General features: G+C 40.1%; 1 protein-coding gene across 17 annotated transcripts in view; it reads right to left on the bottom strand.

Moving 5' to 3' along the window:
• Positions 1 to 6,055: 6,055 nt before the first annotated feature.
• Positions 6,056 to 18,425, bottom strand: part of CNTN4 (contactin 4) — a 994,033-nt gene continuing 981,663 nt past the window's right edge. For all 17 annotated transcript variants that reach the window (XM_078351515.1, XM_078351513.1, XM_078351514.1 and 14 more), the window contains 2 exons: positions 9,987 to 10,155; positions 6,056 to 7,876 (listed from right to left, as the gene is read on the bottom strand). In XM_078351515.1, the coding sequence (XP_078207641.1) occupies positions 7,776 to 7,876; positions 9,987 to 10,155 (270 nt within the window). In that variant the 3' untranslated portion in view covers positions 6,056 to 7,775. The remainder of the gene's footprint in view (positions 7,877 to 9,986; positions 10,156 to 18,425) is intronic.

Here is an 18,425-nt window from a genome sequence, read left to right as displayed (position 1 = left end):
TTTCAAGAAAAGCAGACAATTTGAGAAAATAATTATGTTTAATCAAATAAAAATTATTCTATCATGGAGGATCAATGGTAAAAAAAATTGTTTGACTGAACTTAACCTCATTATAAGTAGGTTTTGCAAGAAACACAGGTCTGTATTCTGTTCATGCTTTCATCTGTCACACTATTCACACCATCTTTCAATAAGTGTATATTTCTGCCTCCTCCAGTGAACGATGAGGAAAGCCTTAACCCTATTTATCCCAGTTTCTCCAGTGCCCATCACAGTGCTTGACACATAGTATGCAGTCAATATCTTATTCATTAACCACTAAATTCAAGAGGAATAACTGGGCCAATTTCTAACTGCCAGTCATTTGGTCTCAGATATTTGGTCCCAACATTGTAGTTGATAAATAATGCATCCACTACATAGTTTTCCAACTAGCTGTACTGTGGCTTATGTTCTTGGCAACAAGCCCATTTTTACAACACTTCAGAATATTTCTGGAATCCCTTCCATGTGCTTTAACACCTTCTTGCCACATAATGTAGGCCTTTGCTGGAGAAAGATTCCCTTGTCTTAAAATTCTTTTCTGCCAGCTCTAAGAAAAACTTCACCCTCAAGCCTTGGCTCTCTGGACACACACATATCCCACCCTCACACCATCCAAGGAAAAGTGGGAAGGAGAGTTCAGCAAATGAAACAGAACTCAAAACAGCAAACTTCATGACTTGCCCTCAGAGCTACTGACCTTCAGAGATCTGACAACACATCAGCAAGACCCTGGAATTTTGAATTAGAAATTAATTACCTCAATGGGGGTAATGAAGACCTCCCTGTGTAAGGCTGCCAGATTTAGCAAATAAAAACAAGAGGCTCAGTTAAATTTGAATTTCAAATAAATATCACGTGGGACATAATTATACTAAAGAAGCATAACTTTGTTTTTAAATCTGAAATCCGAGTTTAACTGGTCCTCTCCAGTTTTATTGGTAATCCTGATCTTGCAGGGTAGCTGGAGTTTAAAGAAACAGCTCTAAAACACCTGATGTCAAGAACAACAAATATGCAGAAAACACCATTTGAAGTCAAGGAAAGAGAGGCAGAGAAGCTTGGACCACTTTAGAACAGAAAAATCATCCCACCTGAGCCTGAAGCTCATTACTACCTTCCCTCTTGTTGCTATATGGGAACCTGTATCTATTTATCTACCTATCTACCTTATTGTTTGTGTATCATCTATTTACAGATACAGACATCTAATATTTTGGAGTAGGGCCCTAAAGTGAAGCCATCAACATTTCAATTCCTGGCCTCTGATCAACTGTGATTAGGGACAAATGTGAACCTCTTAACCTCAGTTCTCCGTGGTTAAAATAGGGGAATAATAAATGGTAACTAAATCAGTAGGTTGATTTGCACTGAGACTGATTTGCATATTATAAGCATAATCATTATTGACTGTCATTATTATTGTCATTGCATTTCTCTGTATTGTGACAAAATACTGTTACTAGTGCCTTGGCTTCCTCATGCACATCTGAATGCCACATCATTCTTCTGTGTGCAGAATAGTGCCTGGTACAGACAGAGTAGCCAGTAGCCCCTTGCTGAATAACTAAAACCCTCTCCAGGAACTTATCCTATTCCATTCCTCCAGATGGCTGTGCCCTGGGCCTGGCCATCACTCAGAACTTCTCCACCTTCAGCATTTGAACCTCAGATATCCCATTCTCCAATTTCACCATTTCCTCTGGCCTACCTAGTTGTCCTAGAATGTTCTCTAGTTGAACTTCAGAGTCTAATTCCTTGCTCTATCCTGTCCTTTCTCTAAGTACTTATTTCTAGGTATATGAAATCCACTAACTTACAAGTTTGAGTTCTAAATTCTAGTCCTGACTTGTTTTTTTTTTGTTTGTTTGTTTTGAGACAGAATCTCATACTGTCACCCGCTAGAGTGCAGTGGAGTGATCTCAGCTCACTGCAACCTCTGCCTCCTGGGTTCAAGTGATTCTCCTGCTTCAGCCTCCCGAGTAGCTGGGATCACAGGTTCCTACCACCACACCCAGCTAATTTAGTATTTTTAGTAGAGACGGGGTTTCACCATGTTGGCCAGGCTTGTCTCAAACGCTTGACCTCATGTGATCCACCCACCTTGGGCTCCCAAAGTGCTGAGATTACAGGTGTGAGCCACTGTGTCCAGCTCTGCCTTTCTAATTCCCTATGTTACTTTGGGCTTCTTATATCACCTCTTTGCTTCCATTTATTAAATGAAAAAAGAATAAAAACCTGTGTCCTGCGCTTATTAGTGTGAAGATCACTGTGAAAACTAGAAAAACAAATTGTTAAAGCCCTAAGACATACCTATTTCCTGGTATAGTTTGTGTTATTCATAACAATTAATAAGTACATATGGCAAAAGCCCAGTTTACAGAGAATGGGATATCACATGTAATCACATCTATATTTAAGTAGCTCAGCCTTCCAATTTCCAGACTTTCAGATCTATCATATCGTTGACCTTTTTTAAAAAAAGCTTTCTCTCTATGTGATCTATATCATTAGAGCTCTGCTAATCTACCGCAGCCCATAACTGTTGGAGATAAAGGATAGCAGCCAATTTTGTTTAAACTGTGAGCTCTGTTCAGTATTGTAGTTTACAGTCAAGTTGCAGAATTGGAACATTTAATTTGTATGGCCCATTTAGCACAAGGGGAAAAGGGACCTCTTTGCAGAATGGGCAGCTTGACTTGCATTTAGTAATCACACTCCAGCAGGAGACCTGGGGAAATCACAGGAAATGGTGCCAAATATTCTCCTCCCTCTAGGTATGAGATGGGGGGTACACGGGCCTGGTGCCCCGGAGTACAGTGAGGAGTCTCACTCAGATGCCAATGCTGAGGTGCTTTGTATCTACTATAAGGGAGAAGATACCATCAAAAATGATTTAAATACAAGGTACAAAGGACTGACTGACATGAATGGGTACTGACCCCATGCCCTGGAAGTTGGAGAAATGCAACGTCAATTCCGGATGGGGAAGCTGAGGGAGGCTTTGTGCAAAACCTGGCATCTGAATGGGAGCTCTACTGCATAAATTTGAATTAGCTGATTGTATTATTGAAATTATTGAATATTAAAATTTATATTAAGAAATGATAATGTTTAAATAAAGGGTGATAATAGATGTGCCAGCCAAGTTCCACTCATTTTGGTGATGAGACGCACCCACAGCCTTTATCAGTGGTTCTGGTAAAGTCCCTTGAGAAAAAGAACAATAATGGATGATAAAACCATCACTGCTTGGAGAGCCATGCATTTAGAGCTTTACAAACTTTCTCCTCCCTAATAAGCAGCAACTTTACAATGCATTCCAGACAGCCAAACTCCGGGATCCACATTCTTAGTCTCTGTATCAGGCTGCCTTTGAAAGGCCTCAGTGTCTGGCGTTTTGTAATGGAAAAATCTGGGGTATGTCCACAGATTAACTAAAAGTCCTTGATTTTAAAGCCTTGACTTTCAAATCACTGTGGTTAGATACATAACGTTTTAGTCAGAACATTCTGCTAATGTAACAACAGGAAAATAACAGTCACTTCTTTGTCAGTGTTAATGGAGAACAGTAGCATCAATAATCCAATATGGTGAACAAAAATCACCTGTTGGTTGATTACATTACATTAGATTACTTTAAAAACTGCATAACATGTTTGTGGCTAATTATGTGTGATTTACATACTTTTTATAATTCAACATTCTTTGAGCATATTTGGAAGGAGGCAAGGTGGTGGAAGAGACTGGGAAAAGGTTAATCAGGATTTAATATTTCTTCCTGGATTTAAACAACCACAATTTTGATGGTGCGAATAACACAATCATTCTCTTTTAATATCAAAACTGATGCGCTTCCCACCTCATAGACTGGAAGAATTCAGAGCTTACCTGAGAAATGAAGCTTATCATCCATGTCTTCTGCCCCCATGGAAAGGTGCTTTTTACATAGCATGTGTGGGCTCTCTAGAAAGTAGATACACTGAGAGAATCCAAGTATCTGGCAGAATAGAATTTCCTTTCATACAGTTAAATCACAAGTGAATTGCACACACAAAAAAGAGAGTAGGAGTAAGCACTTGGAAAGGTTAAATGAACAAAGCAAATTTTCCTAGTGCTCTTCCTTCAGAAAAGAATCTCTAGGAGCAATATATTTATTCCACTAGAGGGTATTACTTGGGCTAAGGGCCTAGGAAAATCCCCTTGGCTGGCTAAGCATACAAAATCTGTTACTTATTTTAACCTAGTATCTCTTCTCTTACTTTTTGGAAACCAGTGTCTTAATTTTCCTTTATCTCTCCCCCATGAGTACAGACTTAGTCTGATCAAGGTACTCAAATGGAACTAATTAGACACCAGGAATCTGAATATTGAGCACAATGACATCAAAATTGGAAACAAAGCTGATTCATCCCCACAACAGCACCCCAAAAAGACTCTCCAAAGTTCCCACTGCCTGGACCCGCAGAGTGGCCTGGTTTGTTTTTTTTTAGACAGAGTCTCCCTCTGTCACCCAGGCTGGAGTGCAGTGGTGTGATCTTGGCTCCCTGCAACCTCTGCCTCCAGGTTCAAGCAATTCTCCTGCCTCAGCCTCCCAAGTAGCTGGGACTACAGCCACGCATTACCACACCTGACTAATTTTTGTATTTTTAATAGAAACAGGGTTTCACTGTGTTGGCCAGTATGGTCTCCATCTCTTGACCTTGTGATCTGCCCACCTTGTTCTCCCAAAGTGCTGGGATTAAAGGCATGAGTCACTGCACTTGAAGCCAGGCCTTTTAACGCTTTTCATCTCATCACAAAAGTAGTGACACAGTCTTCCCTGTTGGTTTACTATGGCACACAGGTAGGCAACTGATGCAAAATGCTACTTCAAAGACCCCTTCAATCAATTAATCAATGAGTATTTATTGCAAGGCACTGTGCTAGGCACTATGGAGAGTACATGGAAGATAAGACCAAAGTCCCTGCCCTCAAGGAGCTTACAATCTAGTTGGGAAGACAAGGCATACATACAAGGAAAAGTAAGTAACAATACAGGAGTTAAATTAAAATGCAAGATAACAGCACAAGGTATTTCCAAAAGTAGTATCTGATTAATTACTAAATGAGTGGCATTGCTAGGGGTTGCAGGTAATTTAGAGGAAGAATGTCATAAAGGACTGAAGCATGACAAACTGGGCTGGAGCTACTCTAGGACAGCTGGGATTTGGATGGGAGAGAAGGATGGAGAGAGCATTTCAGGAAGGGGCAGCCATAAGACCAAAGGCACAGAGGTGAGACCAAAAGTAAGCAGTCTTCAGGGGTCAGGGAGGGCTCAGTGTGACTGGATACACAGTTAAGTTGTTTTGGATTAAAAAGGGCCTTAAAGACTGGGTGCAGTGACTCACACCTGTAATCCCAGCACTTTGGGAGGTCGAGGTGGGCAGATCACCTGAGGTCAGGAGTTCGAGACCAGCCTGACTAACATGGTGAAACCTCGTCTCTACTAAACATACAAAAATTAGCCGGGCATAGTGGCAAGTGCCTGTAATCCCAGCTATTCAGGAGGCTGAGGCAGGAGAATCACTTGAACCTGGGAGGCAGAGGTTGCAGTGAGCAGAGATCATGCCATTGCACTCCAGCCTGGGTGACAGAGTGAGACTCTGCCTCCAAAAAAAAAAAAGGAGGGTCTTAAATGCTCAAGTTTAGAAAGTTTAGAACATATCCTTTTAGCAATGGGAGTGAGGAAAAAAACAGATATACTTAGAGTAAATATACAAAAGACTTAGCTAATCAAGAGAAGATATTCATCTTTAGGACATTTACTTGTGAATTAGGACCCTCTTTACTTTCAAAGAGGATTTGAAATGGTGTCTTCAGGGTTGTCAATTCCAAAGGAATAGCTCTGGGTCATCTAGATTTGGGTGGAGACTTTTGAGTCCCTCGATAATCCCAAATTATAACTAGCACAAGGGTAAACTAACAAATTCCCTGACAGGCAGGCAGGAAAAATGCTCCCAAAAGACAAGTATCTTTACAAATGACAGAATATTTATTAACAATACCTTTAAAAAAAGATTACATATGCTAGATCACTGGTAAATATCATTTACACTGGGGTTGGGAACTCCCTGGGGTGTCATCTTTTTTTCATTCATTTTATTATTTTGTTGATTTTTTTTGCATGTGATTTTAAATTTCATTTTAACATAGAAGTAATCATATCAAATTAAGAAAGGAACACAGCTTGAAATACTGACAATATTTTTTTTCCGGTTACCACCCTAGTTTTTACACAAATGGAATCCTGATTATGATTTTATTGGATAAATATAACTAGAAGGTTGAAAAGCTGTTATATTATTTGTAAGCAAAAATGACAAATTACAGCAAATCTGAGTTCTCTGAGAAAGAAGAAAAGGTGGCAGCGTGTTTACATGTGAAAATGTTTATAGAAAATTTCATTGCCTTTTATGTCACTGTTCCACTAGCATTGGCTTACAAAACCTTTCCCATTGTAACAAATAGTTCTTTTCATAAGAATACAGTTTTGTTGATATTGTCACTTTCCAATGTGTGATTTTAGACCTAGAAGGTAAAGCGTATAAAGCAACTAGGCTACCTATTGCAAAACAGATAATCAAGAAACCATACAATTGTACTAAAGATCTTTTATAGAGTCATATTAAAAATTCTTGCAGCAACTATTTGTTGAAATAGGTGAAATCTTCCAAACTCCATATGTAATTTTGATTCAAAAGGAGGGCCCTATTATTACAGAGATACACATAATATATGTAAGAAATTTTTAAAGAAATTAGGAATCCATTGACAGAGAATTACTTTTTTAAAATTTACATTCAAAATAGATACAGTTAAAGATAATAAAATTATCTTTTATCCTTTGAAAGACTTGGTTAACTATAGTAACTTTTGGTCTATGTTACTACAGGATATTTTACTTTAAATTTAATGTCGAAGATAATGCTACTACAAAGACAATGCTAACTTAGTTGAGCATAAAGGAAATCTTACTGTACAATGCTAAATTCAGGGATGGGAATATTGCACAAGGTGCCTCTTGGGCAGTAAATTTAGCTTTTGAGATTGCAGCCATTCCTGAAACCATCTCAAGTTGTGCTGAACAACAAAATTCACAACGGCATGAGAAAACATATTATATATGTCAAAAGGACTTGATTCAACGCATTAACCACTTGAAGAGTAATTTGCATACAGCAGCCTTGAGTTATAGACCAAGTCTTCAGCTGTTCTGCCACGAGATCCTTGTAAAACTGTACAAGTAATTTGCAATTTATTTACCAAGATGAATTTCAAACTCTGTCTTTAAAGGAAATATTTTTAAATCATAATTGCATGATTCTGTTGCCCATAGCATTTTACAGCCGAGGAAAAAATTAATATCTACATTATATGTTAACTTTAAAAAATTCTATAAAACACTAAATATATAATAAAAAATATGCATATAAGGACATATGTAAACTGCTTTGGTAACATCATATTACAGATGTCTTCAGTGCATTGCAGAGTTTCCAAAGAAACTTCAGACAAAGCTAGATTTGCTTTGAGGAAGTACTGTAAATGCCATTCCTAAAGAAGCAAAAAACATTTTTATTCCAGTAATAAGATGTACTTGAACAACAATATTACTTAGTACTGGTTGTCTTCAAAACAACTAGCTAAATGTTGCTTATATTATAAACAGGAAGTCCTTTAGATAACTTTTGTCATAAACTGGACCTAGCTGTGAGGGAAATCATTATTGTACTGATGGCTGACAGCGTGCATGCATTTGAAGTGGAAGCCCCGGATCCTCTTGCGTAGGCATCTGTAAAGAAAGAACAAATTCACTCAGAACAGCGCTATCCTGGCTTCAAAGGAAAGAGGGGCCACAGGGCTTTTTGAAACAGCAGAAGTGCATTGATTTTACTAGAAATGATGATTTCTTAATGGCTTTTAAATATCAGTTCTATGACTGCCTAGCTATAAACCTGGGAGTAGAGTATAGGACAGCCCTGTACCTCTGTCAAAGCATTTGTAAAGTGAGGATGTCCCCATCTATTGTGAGAATAAACTTTAATATTACTAGTAACAATACTGATGAACATCATGCTATGTCAATGATGCAACAAAATGAAAATTGCTACTCACTTTTAAACTCTATCTTTGTGCCTGGGCATAGATGAATATGACACTTAAATCTTGCAAAAACTGGATGAAGGCCAGGTATTGTTATTACTTCACTTAATAGATGCAATAATTTGGGCCCAGAGAAATAAAATCACCCAGCTAGTAAACGGCTACATTCGGGTTCAAACTCATGTCTGTCTAAATCTACCCCTTTTCTCCAAACAAAATAGCTTCAGTCCTTTTCTACATTTTCTTATGGGCCTTACATTTTTCATAGTAAGAAGCTATCAACTGTCATTTGGGAGTTCTTCAATCTTGTAAGGTTGCTTTGATCAACATGAGGAAAAATCTCTTGGAACAGATCATGTTTGGCTCACAGTCGTGTCCTTGTCATCTAATAACTACACCAATATAATTGCTTAATATATGTTTTTGTAATGAATAAAACCAGAAATCATCAGTCTACCTAAAAATACTAATCCTGCAATGATAAGCAAGTATGAAGTATAAAGTGGGATTTTTAATGAAGTGAGATAAATAAACCCCAATCTTGTATTTTGATGGCCTGGAGATTACTTCCACATCTCACCAAAAATCTGGCTCCCTTTTGAAAGAAGTTAGAGGCTTTTTTTGGTGAAGTGTAGAACCCAATTGTCCCCAGTTTTGAGACAAAAATACCTTTTGTGTTTGCATGCAAAAAACATGCAGTAAATACGAACCTCATCCAGAAACACTGGCTTATCACCCTTTAACAGAGGGACATCACAGGATAAAAGACAGGACAGTGGTGAGGATTTTGTCTATAATTTAAAATATCACCTCTTTACTGATGTCTTGAAAATTTATTATCTCCAGGCTTCACTGTTTCCCTAATTTCCAAACTGCTAAATCTGAAAGCCTGTGAAAATCTACATTTAGATAGCTAACAATCCTTTTTTTTATTGCTGCAAAATACACGTAACAAAAGTACCATTTTAACTCATTTAAAATGTACAATTCAGTGGTGCTAAGTATACTCCAATGTTGTGCAACCAGCACCACCATCAAGCTCCATAACTTTCTTGTCACCCCAAATGAAGAGCCAGTACCATTAAACCCCTATTCCCCACTGACCAGCCACTGTCAATCACTGACCTCATTTCTGTCTCCATGGATTTGTTTTTTTCTTTAAATAAATGAGATCACACAAAACAGCCAAAAATAATATGTTGCTAAGATATTTACGAACATGGTATTTGTAAAAACAGAATTGAATGTTTGCTCAAAAAGAAAATGCTATTCTCACATGCTATTCAACAATATTTGAAAGTGAAAATAATCTTGACTATAGAGAGACCTATACATTGATGCACACAAGTTACATATACCCATTCAAAATAAATAATGAATCCAAAATATTTCCAAGACATTGAACTGCATACGCTGTTTCACTGGAGAAAAACTGCTATAGCATACTTAACAATGCTTTTGCTTGTTCCTTCTGACTGAGTCACGCTTTTAACTTTCTAAACTGTAATTGCATAGATGTAATGCAAATTACAAGGGTTGACAAGTCACTAAGGAAAATCTTAATGACTGACTCGGGGCTGCTTTAACCTGATTTTTGATTAGCAACTGAGTAGATCGGTGGGGGCAAACTGATTTTTGCATGAACCTGCCTGTGACCAGCAAACATATGGAGAAGGGGGCTTAGTGTCCTCCATTTTTAAGTCTTCTTTTGCAGGCTGAATGTCTTTCAAGCCCTGACTCATCTGGAAGGCTGATAAGACAGGCAGGAGAAAAGGGAGGAAAAAAAAAGGCATTCTCACTTGATATCTTTGGAATTCGAATTTGTTCACTGCTGCTGCCATCTCCTCCATCACTGAATGGCTTAATTTCTATTATATAATCTTCATCGAAAGGCAAAGAAAGCTCCACCGATGTTTTATTTGTTTCAATGACAGATGTGCTGCTTTGTCTGTTCCATCTGTACAAGACCTGCCAATACAGAAAGAACAGGTGTCACCTGCTGTCTTCACAAAGACCCCAAAGATGGAGCATTCATTTGTTTTCATCTCTGGGCATCACCAGCAAAATGCAGGGATGTAGAGGTTGTCTGGCTGCCCATTTGCATTTGGAAGGCTCATTTGAGGTGATGGCCATGACTGTAGCTACCTTTTTATTCCAAGGAAAGAGGTGAAAAGATATTACAACAGGGGTGTCAGCAACATGATTCTACCTATGGCCTAGCCTCTCAGAGGCTGAGTTGACACACCTGGGAAAATGTGAGTAGCTCCTGCAGGATGTACACTGCTCAGTTACATGTCAAGGGCTTTGGCATCAGAATAAACTTGGCCACTATGTGATCACAGGCCACTTCACCTTTCTGAGCCTTACTTCAGTCAACTGTAAAATAGGGACAATAATACCCACTCTTCTGGAGTGTTTTCAAGATTGCACAAGCAGGCTGGGTGCGGTGGTTCACACCTGAAATCCCAGCACTTTGGGAGGCTAAGGTGGGTGGATCACTTGAGGCCAGGAGTTAGAGACCAGCCTGACCAACATGGCGAGACCCTGTCTCTACAAAAAATACAAAAATTAGCCGAGCATGGTGGCACACACCTGTAATCCACTCCAGAGGCCAAGGTAGGAAAATTGCTTGTACCCGGGAGGCAGAGGTTGCAGTGAGCCAAGCTCACGCCACTGCACTTTAGCCTGGGCAACAGAGTGAATCTCCATCTCAAAAAAAATTAAAAAATTAAACAAAACAAGATTGCACAAAGATTGAATCTGGTGAGGGCCTAGCTTAGAGGAAGTATGTAAGAAATCATATCTCTGAAGGCTTGAAGAGAATCAGAGAACATACATGGCAAAGGTAGGAGCACAAGGCAGGCACAATAAGTTATGATCATGACTCTTTTAGAGACAGGACATTACAGCACAGGGAGAAGATATCTGAAAGGCAAGAGTAGTAACCCCTCCCCCATTCCTTCCCTTTGGAACCCCATTTTGTGGGGCTAGGTAGCAAAGAGGTAATCACTGTTTCCCTGGACATATCTGTAGCTGGCAACAGTCCCCCTCATGCATCTTTGTTTTCATCTTGGTCCCCCCATGGGTTCTGAGTTTGGGGTGGGATTCATTCGATGAGATGGCCAACTAGCTCTCCTAAAAACACATTCGCCTGCCTGGGATCACCTGTTCTGATTGGCATGGACTCCAGTTAGGAACCAAATATACAGATCTGGGAAAGTGTGCCTTCACCTATAGAACCACTAAAGCTCATCCTCTGCAGTTTCCCTTGACAATTAAAAAGATAGGGTTGGATGGGGTCAGTGGTTCTCAGTCCTGGCTGCATGTTAGAATCACTGGGGTGCTTGTAAAATACTTATGCTCTAGCCCAGTGGTTCTCAACAGGGTGGGAAGGGCAGGGGAGCAATTCTGCCTTACAGGGAAGTGTCTGACAATGTCTGCAGATTTGTCAAAACATGTCCTACTGGGTTGTGGGTAGAGAGACCAGGGATGCTGCTGAACATTCCACAGTGCATAGGGCAGTCACACAACAAAGAATTCTCTAGTTCAAAATGTTGATTGTTAGGTCAGAAGCCCCACTCCAGTTCCACTCTAGCCTGCCTAAGACTACACAGAGGTGGGATCCAAGCTGTATTTTTTTTTAAAGATCATCAGGTGATGTTAATATGGCACAGGCACTATGGATTAAATGAATTACATGAGTTCTCAAATTCAAGCGTGATCAGAATCACCTGGAGAGCTTGTTAGACCACAGATTGCTGGGCCCCATTCCTGGAGTTTGTGATTAGTTCTGGGATGGGACCTGAAATTTTGCATTTCCAACAAGTTCCCAGCTAATGCCTGTGCTGCTGGTCCAGGGATCACGCATTGAGAAGCACAAGAATAGCTCATCCTTCCGTAAGATCCCTTATAAATTCTGATCTGCTGAGGTTAGAGACACAAGGTCACTCTTCTGTCTCAAGACAAAACCAGACACAGTGAAATTCATAAAATTCCCTTAGAATGGTTTAGAGCCCGTTTGTTTCCTGGCATTTCATCACCTTAATTTATGTCTCTCTAATACAAGGTGGAAAACACAATTTCCTTAAGGTAGAATGATTCATAAGTGTCCCTTCTTCTCCACAGCATCAGTTGTATCAGACTCAGCATCCCCTTGCTAATGATTAGGCACAAATAAATCCTCAGGCACATTCAGGAACGTCAAAGCTTCTCATCACAGCCCTCCAGGAGAATGGGCTGGCTGATGGGATGCAAGGTCACATCTGGCTTTGAGGAATAAATTGCTGCTTTGATTTACCTCTGGTCCTTGCAAGAGCTCAGAGGATTCAACTTGTTTCAAATATAAATCCAAAAGGAACACTTGCAGGAAAAAGCAGCCCTCTTATCAGCACTGCTTATCAGTCTTACAATATTAGGGACTGCAGCAGAACCTAAATAAGTCCTGTAAAACCTTTATTTACACCAAACACTTGATTGAGCTGATTGACTTGAAGGCTGTGCTTGCATTTGATATAATCTAGCATGGAAGACAGGGGGAAAATGAATTTGTGGGAATAATGATAATAGCAGCAAATATTATTGACTACTTCCATTACTGAATGTCTGAACACCGTATGTTCTAAATCAAGGGTGTCCAATGTTTGGCTTTCCTGGGCCACATTGGAAGAAGAATTGTCTTGGGCCACACATAAAATACACTAATGATAATGACAGCTGATGAGCTAGAAAAAAAAATCACAAAAAAGCTCATTATGTTTTATGAAAGTGTATGAATTTGTGTTGGGCCATGTTCAAAGCCATCCTGGGCCACATGCATCCTGTGGGCCGTGGGTTGGACAAGCTTGTTCTAAATGCTTACATGGATTAATTATCTCTTAAGGAAGGCAATGTTGTTATTCTGATTTCAAAGATGAGAACCTGAGACCTGGAGATGTTAAGCAATTGCCCCAGGTCCCATGACTAGTAAGTGGTAGACCCTGCATTCAAACCTACACAGTCTGGCTCCAGAGCCTGGATTTTTTTTGTTTTGTTTTTGAGATGGAGTTTCACTCTCATTGCCCAGGCTGGAGTGCGATGGCATGACCTCGACTTACTACAACCTCCACTTCCTGGGTTCAAGCGATTCTCCTGCCTTAGTCTCCCAAGTAGCTGGGATTACAGGCGTGCGCCACCATCTCGGCTAATTTTGTATTTTTAGTAGAGATGGAATTTCACCATGTTGGTCAGTCTGGTCTTGAACTGCTAACCTCAGGTGATCCGCCTGCCTCGGCCTCCCAAAGTGCTGGGATTACGGGCGTGAGCCACTGTGCCCAGCCACTGAGTCTGGGTTTTTAACTAAGACTAGCTTGGCTACCACCTGTAGGGCTCTGGACAAATTTCTTTCCCTCTCTGGTCTCTGTCTTCAGGATGCAAACCAAGGGAATTAGACAGTAAAACACTAGTGGCCCATGGGTTATAACCAGTCTGCATATATTATTTGTTTGGTCATCATACTGTTATATATATATTTAGTTAGATGTGAATATTTAAAAACCAAGGAACCATACATTAAAAACTTGTTGGTTCTACTGAAAAATGGGAAGATATGGCCACACTGGTTGCTATGCTTTCAATGCTTGACCCTCCAAAACCCATGTTGAAATTTGCCATTTTAAATGTAGTAAGAGGTGAACATTTAAAAGATTATTAGGCCATGAGGTGATTAGGCTCCATCCTCAGATAGAATTAGCACTGTTATAAAAGGGTGAGTTAGCTCTCTTCTCCCTCCCTTTCCCTCCTTCTTCCTCCCAGCACTGTGAGTCAATAAACTTGTGTTCATATTAATTGCCCAGTCTTAGGTACTTTCTGTTCCTGAGTAAGACTCTACAAAAGTGGGGTCCAGAGTAAAAAAGGCTAAGACAGCAGTCTGCATTCCTGTCTGGAAACAACTAGCTGGAGTTGAGAAGTCTCATTCTGTACAATCGTTGGTGACAGTCTCCAACACTTCCAATTTTGCTACATTGTCACATGCCTACTTTGGGACCTTTGCACCTCCGTTTCTGCAGTACTTGGGACATTCCCAGAGAGCTGCCAAGGCCCAGCTGAAATCTCACCACTTGAAAGTGGCTTTCCTTGGCCTTTATATAAAAAAATAAATTTCTCCACGGCTTCCTCTATTCCCCTCACTCTGGCTTATTTTTCCTCTGTAGTACTTGGCTATCAATTACTATATTTATTTATTGCTGGCAGGCAAAAGAACCAAATGGCTAAATGTAGAAAGCAGGATCCATACTGCTGTATTCAGATCCTGGGTCTTCAGTATACCAGCTGTGAGAAAGGCAAGTTACTAAACTCTGTACCGTAGCTGTTCATCTGTAAAACTATGGCTAACAACTGGACCTACTTCATGAGTTATTATAAAGTCAAGAAGAAGCAGGGCATGGTGACTCACGCCTGTAATCCCAGCACTTTGGGAGGCCAAGGTGGATGGATCACTTGAGTTCAGGAGTTCAAGACCAGCCTGGACAATTTGGTGAAACCCTGTCTCTACTAAAAATACAAAAATTAGCCAGGGATGGTGGTGGACGCCTGTAGTCCCAGCTACTTGGGAGGCTGAGGCAGAAGAATCACTTGAACACGGGAGGTGGAGGTTGCAGTGAGCCAAGATCACACCACTGCACTCCACCCTGGGCGACAGAGGGACACTCTGTCTCAAAATTAAAAAAATAAAATAAAAATCAAATTAAAAAATTAAGATGAATTGGAACACTGATTTGTATGTGTATTACTGCATAGTTTCTGAATGTACTGAGTCAACATAACTCATTTATGTTGTCTGCCTGGCTCTGTAGGTAGTTTAATTTGTGATACTCTCCTTTTAGCTCTAATGTCATAAAGTAGCTTAAGGATTTGTGTTGACAAAATATTCGGGGCCTCAAACTTTCTAAAGTCAGCTTCTTATTTAGACTATCTACCTAAGCTGAGATCTAAAGAATCCAGAGAACTTAGCAGAGAAGGGAAAATAAACCCACACCCCAACACCTTTGGTATTTTGAAGAAAACTTAATTTTGGAAAGGGTCAGTTTGAGATCAACAATAGCCATATTTAATGGGTCAAATTCTCTAGCAAAGGTCAACTCTTCTATCGTAATCAGATCCACTTTTTATTCAGCCTCTAATCCCATCCTAAAAGTAACACTAGGGAAAGTTTCCTGAGATGTCATGGGAGGTGAGATGTCATGGGAGGTAAGATATCATGGGAGGACACAACACACACAGTTGTTCATTGGTACCTTGGTAATTCAGGTAATTGGTTTCAGGACCTCCCTAACATCCCAAAATCTGTGGATCCTCAAGTCCTGGATATACAATGGTAGAGAATTTGTGTGTAACCTAAGTATATCCTCCTATATACTTTAAATCAACGCTAGATTACTCATAATACCTAATATAATGTAAATGGTATGCAAATAGTTGTTATGTTCTATTGTTTTTTAAAATCTGCATCATTTTCATTGTATTTTTTTTGTGTGTTTTTTTTTCTTCTGAATATTTTTGATCCACAGGTGGTTGAATCTGAGGATATGGAACCTGTGGATAATTATGTGTCTCTAAACATTCACATGTATATGCAGCAATTCAAAATGCATAGCCAGTAACAGTGACCTTCCTTGGGGTCTAGTTGAGGAGGTGTAGGGTGTCTAGCTCCTCCAACACCATCTCTCAAAAGAGCGGGGAGTGATTGAGCTGGATGGAAATTAAGATGAATTAGGAAAGTGTCCTCTCCTACCATCTGGTCTAACCCTGTTAGCCACTCTCTCCTCCACTGCCAACACATGTGGTTTCTTTTCTTTTTTTCCTTTTTTTTTTTTGAGAGAGTCTCATGATCTCGGTTCACTGCAACCTCCGCCTCCCAGGTTCAAATGATTCTCCTGCCTCAACCTCCCCAGTAGCCGGGACTACAGGCACAAGCTACCACGCTAATTTTTGTATTTTTTTTTTAGTAGAGATGGAGTTTCAACATGTTGGCCAGAGTGGTCTCGATCTCTTGACCTCGTGATCTGCCTGCCTCGGCCTCCCAAAATGCTGGGATTACAGGTGTGAGCCCCCATGCTCGGCCCACATGTGGTTTCTGTAGCATTTCACACACTTGACAGACATCCATCACCTCTGTCCCTTAGATGTGCCACTAATATTTATCATAGATGGAGGCTAAATCTAGAAAATACAATGAACCAAAATAAAATATCACATTTGAAAAAAATGTCAATCCATGGTTCAAATAGGTTGCATCAGCTGGTTTGCTGCATAGATCTGAAATGGTTCTGAGTCTCTAGTTTTAATTTGTTCCAATATTTTATTTTAATCTTTTTTTTTTTTTTGAGACAGAGTTTTGCTCTTGTCATCCAGGCTGGAGTGCAGTGTCGTGATCTCAGCTGACTGCAATCTTCACCTTCTGGGTTCAAGCAATTCTCCTGCCTAAGCCTCCCAAGTAGCTGGCATTACAGGCACCTGACACCATGCCTGGCTAATTTTTGTATTTTTAGTAGAGATGGGGTTTCACCATGTTGACCAGGCTGGTTGTGAACTCCTGACCTCAGGTGATCCACCTGTCTCAGCCTCCCAAAGTGCTGGGATTACAGGCATGAACCACTGCTCCTTCATATAAAAATAAAAGTCATTTCGCTAAGTCCTACACCAAGCTCAGCAGATCTTTCCTGGAAGGTGAGATGCCATTGTGTTTGTCTTGACCTGCATTATTCTCATCACATATCCTGCTTGATTCCATTCTGCTCAAATGAATCTTCTAGATGTCTGCAAAAGTGTTGAGGGAAATAAATGTCAGAAGGACCTTCTTGGAAAGATGCTACCAAGGCAAGGCTCAGAGTTTCTGAGAGGGAGCATGAGTGGCAACTAAATAATAATCTTCACCCAACTTTTCTTCTAAAAATGCCTATAATCTTTTAGACACAGTTCATGAAGCAAACATCAGCTTGCATATTGATCCCTGTCCCTGAGATAGCTGAAGGCACTCCAGTTCACTATACACAATGGACTTCGGTTTTCTAATCTGTAAAGTGAGGGGTTTGCCTAAATAATCTCTAGAATTTCTTGCCCAGCTAACATTTGCCTGGTTGCCTGAAATAGCTTAGGTAGCTCCTGGCCCATTAGTTTTCTTTCAGCAGTAACTTGAAAAGAAGCTTCAAATCTAGTTAAAAGTTCACCCATGGAAGGTATGTAATTCCCAGGGACTCTTTAAGCTTTCTACATTTTTATTGTGCTTTCTTTCCCTGTTCTAACAGGTGTACCTGAAAGGAAATTTTTTTTCTTTTTTATTTCACTCTCTCCCTTGTTTTGGTTAAATCAATTCTGCCCACATCACATCTGCTTTTTTTTCATGGTGGTCAATGTCAAAGGGATCAGGCAGTGTTAGCCTGAGTCAGAAATTAAAAGTTATAAAGGTCTGTTCTTTCTCATGCTGTCTCTCTCTCTCACAAACACACACACACACACACACACACACACAGGCCAGGCCTAACCTCAAGTTATCTGCCCACCTTAGCCTCTCAAAGTGCTGGGATTACAGGCGTGAGCCACCATGCCTGGTCTTCATTCTTGCCTTCCTTTTTTCTTCTTTTTAGTCTTCTCTTCCCTCATTCATCTTCCAACCTATCCCGCCCCATATCTCTTTTGTCAGATAAAACTGATCAGATAAACTCTTTTACATTATTGCACACTAGAAGGTTAATCATTTAGGAGTTTAGGACATGAAGTCTCCATTCTAATACAACTATATTGAATGTATCTTTGGCTGGAAAAATAACAGTGACAATACAGGCACTGTCCTCTGGAATCCCCAGTCTGGGGATTCACAAGTTAGTTAATTACAATTACCCAAGAGTATGGAAAGTATTATACTGTAAAAAATCATGTGAGTAGACCAGGTGTTGTGGTTCATGTCTGTAATCCTAGCACTTTGGAAGGCCCAGGTGGGTTGATCACTTGAGGCCAGAAGTTCGGGATGAGCCTGGCCAACATGGTGAAACCCCATCTCTACTAAAAATGCAAAAATTGGCTGGGCCTGGTGCCACATGACTGTAGTTCCAGTGACTCGGGATGCTGAGGCAGGAGAATCACTTGAACCTGGAAGGCAGATGTTGCAGGGAACTGAGATGGCGCCATTGCCCTCCAGGCTGGGCGACAGAATGAGACTCTGTCTCAAAATAATAATAATAAATCTTGTAAATGAAGGGATATCT

The sequence above is a fragment of the Callithrix jacchus genome, chromosome 15, assembly GCF_049354715.1.
Source record: "Callithrix jacchus isolate 240 chromosome 15, calJac240_pri, whole genome shotgun sequence".
NCBI lineage: Eukaryota > Metazoa > Chordata > Mammalia > Primates > Cebidae > Callithrix > Callithrix jacchus.
Note: the sequence above shows the minus strand (reverse complement) of the source record. Positions and strands in the feature narration are given on the sequence as shown.